General features: G+C 42.5%; 1 protein-coding gene across 1 annotated transcript in view; it reads right to left on the bottom strand.

The window, feature by feature from the left end:
• Nucleotides 1-1,357, bottom strand: part of LOC117169773 — a 2,691-nt gene that overhangs the window by 986 nt on the left and 348 nt on the right. The window contains exon 2 of the mRNA XM_033356280.1: nt 309-994. Within this exon, the coding sequence (XP_033212171.1) occupies nt 309-994 (686 nt within the window). The remainder of the gene's footprint in view (nt 1-308; nt 995-1,357) is intronic.

Below are 1,357 nucleotides of genomic sequence, written 5' to 3'. Positions count from 1 at the left end.
ACAACCGCGTGTATTGATAAAGCCCCTTATGAGTAGTTATTGTTAAATACTTTTGCGACTCGTCCTCTACTTCGCACTGCATGTACGCGTGCGGCAAATCTAACTGCGAAAATTTTTTTCCGTGTTGCATTACTGCAAAAATATCATCAATCTTTGGTAGCGGGCGTTTTGTAATTTGTAAGTGTGGATTCAAGGTTAGTTTGAAATCCCCGCAAATTCTTATTTTTCCGTTTTACCTTTGAATAGGGACTATAGGCGTTGCCCATTCGCTCGATTCTACTTTTTTTAAATTACCTAGTTTAACTAACCGTTCGAGTTCTTGTTCGGTTTTTGGACGTAACGCGTACGGCATATGCCTTGCTCCAAGCGCCACCGGCTTTACGTTCGGTTTGATATGTATTTTCACTTTGCGCTTGTTGTACACGCCGGGCGTGTCGCTAAACAGCTTCTCGAACTCTTTTAACATTGACTCGCGCACTCCCTCGGCTTGCATGCTATATATACCGATTTTACTCTTAGCTACGATGTCTGAGTGCAGTAAACGTTCTAAAGGCCAAAGCCCGAATATTGAGAGCCACTGCCTCCCTATCAGTGGAATTTTATCACCTTTCAACACTAAGCAACTCAAAACTTTTGTTTTGTTATTAAAAGTAACCGTTAAGTTTTTCAATTGACCTCGCGATTCCATGGTTTTATTTTCGTATGATATTAATTTGGTTTTTGAACTAGTCACTTTCAAACTACCGAATGTTTTGTTTACGAAACCTTCAGACATCACGCTGAAATAAGTTCCCGAATCGAATTCCATCGCAACTATCTTTCCGTTAATTTTCACATCGAAAAATATCGGAGCCGCGCGCGTCGCATCGCTGTCGCTTGTAATTACCTCTGAGTTGATGTTGTGGAAGTCAATGAAGTTGCTGCTACGCGATGGGCCGCTCCCGCTGCCCTGGTCGCTGATCTCCTCCTCCGACTCGCTGCTGCTGCTGCTGTTCTCCTCCAGAAATTTGTTCGACAATTTCATCTTTTTGATACAGGCTCGTTCGAGGTGTCCCTTTCTGTGGCAGAAGTCGCATTTTCTGTCGCGATATTTACATTCGTTTATCTCGTGCCCCGCTTTTCCACAACAGTAGCATTTAACTTCCGAAGAACTCTGCTTTTTTCGATTTTTATTTTGTCTTTTTTGACCTAAAGCGAAACTCTCTTGTTTATGGCTTCTACTCACTAGCGTTTGAGCTGCTCCGACGGAATTTTGTGACGCCTCTTCTCTCGCTAATGCTTCCTCGAGTGCTTGATCAAATGTAATTTCTTTGCTTTTAAAAAATTCGAATCTCGTTGATTCGTCTCGAATGCCCGT

Source organism: Belonocnema kinseyi, chromosome 3 (assembly GCF_010883055.1).
Source record: "Belonocnema kinseyi isolate 2016_QV_RU_SX_M_011 chromosome 3, B_treatae_v1, whole genome shotgun sequence".
In the NCBI taxonomy this organism is placed as follows: Eukaryota; Metazoa; Arthropoda; class Insecta; order Hymenoptera; family Cynipidae; genus Belonocnema; species Belonocnema kinseyi.
This window is presented reverse-complemented; position numbering and strand designations above follow the sequence as displayed.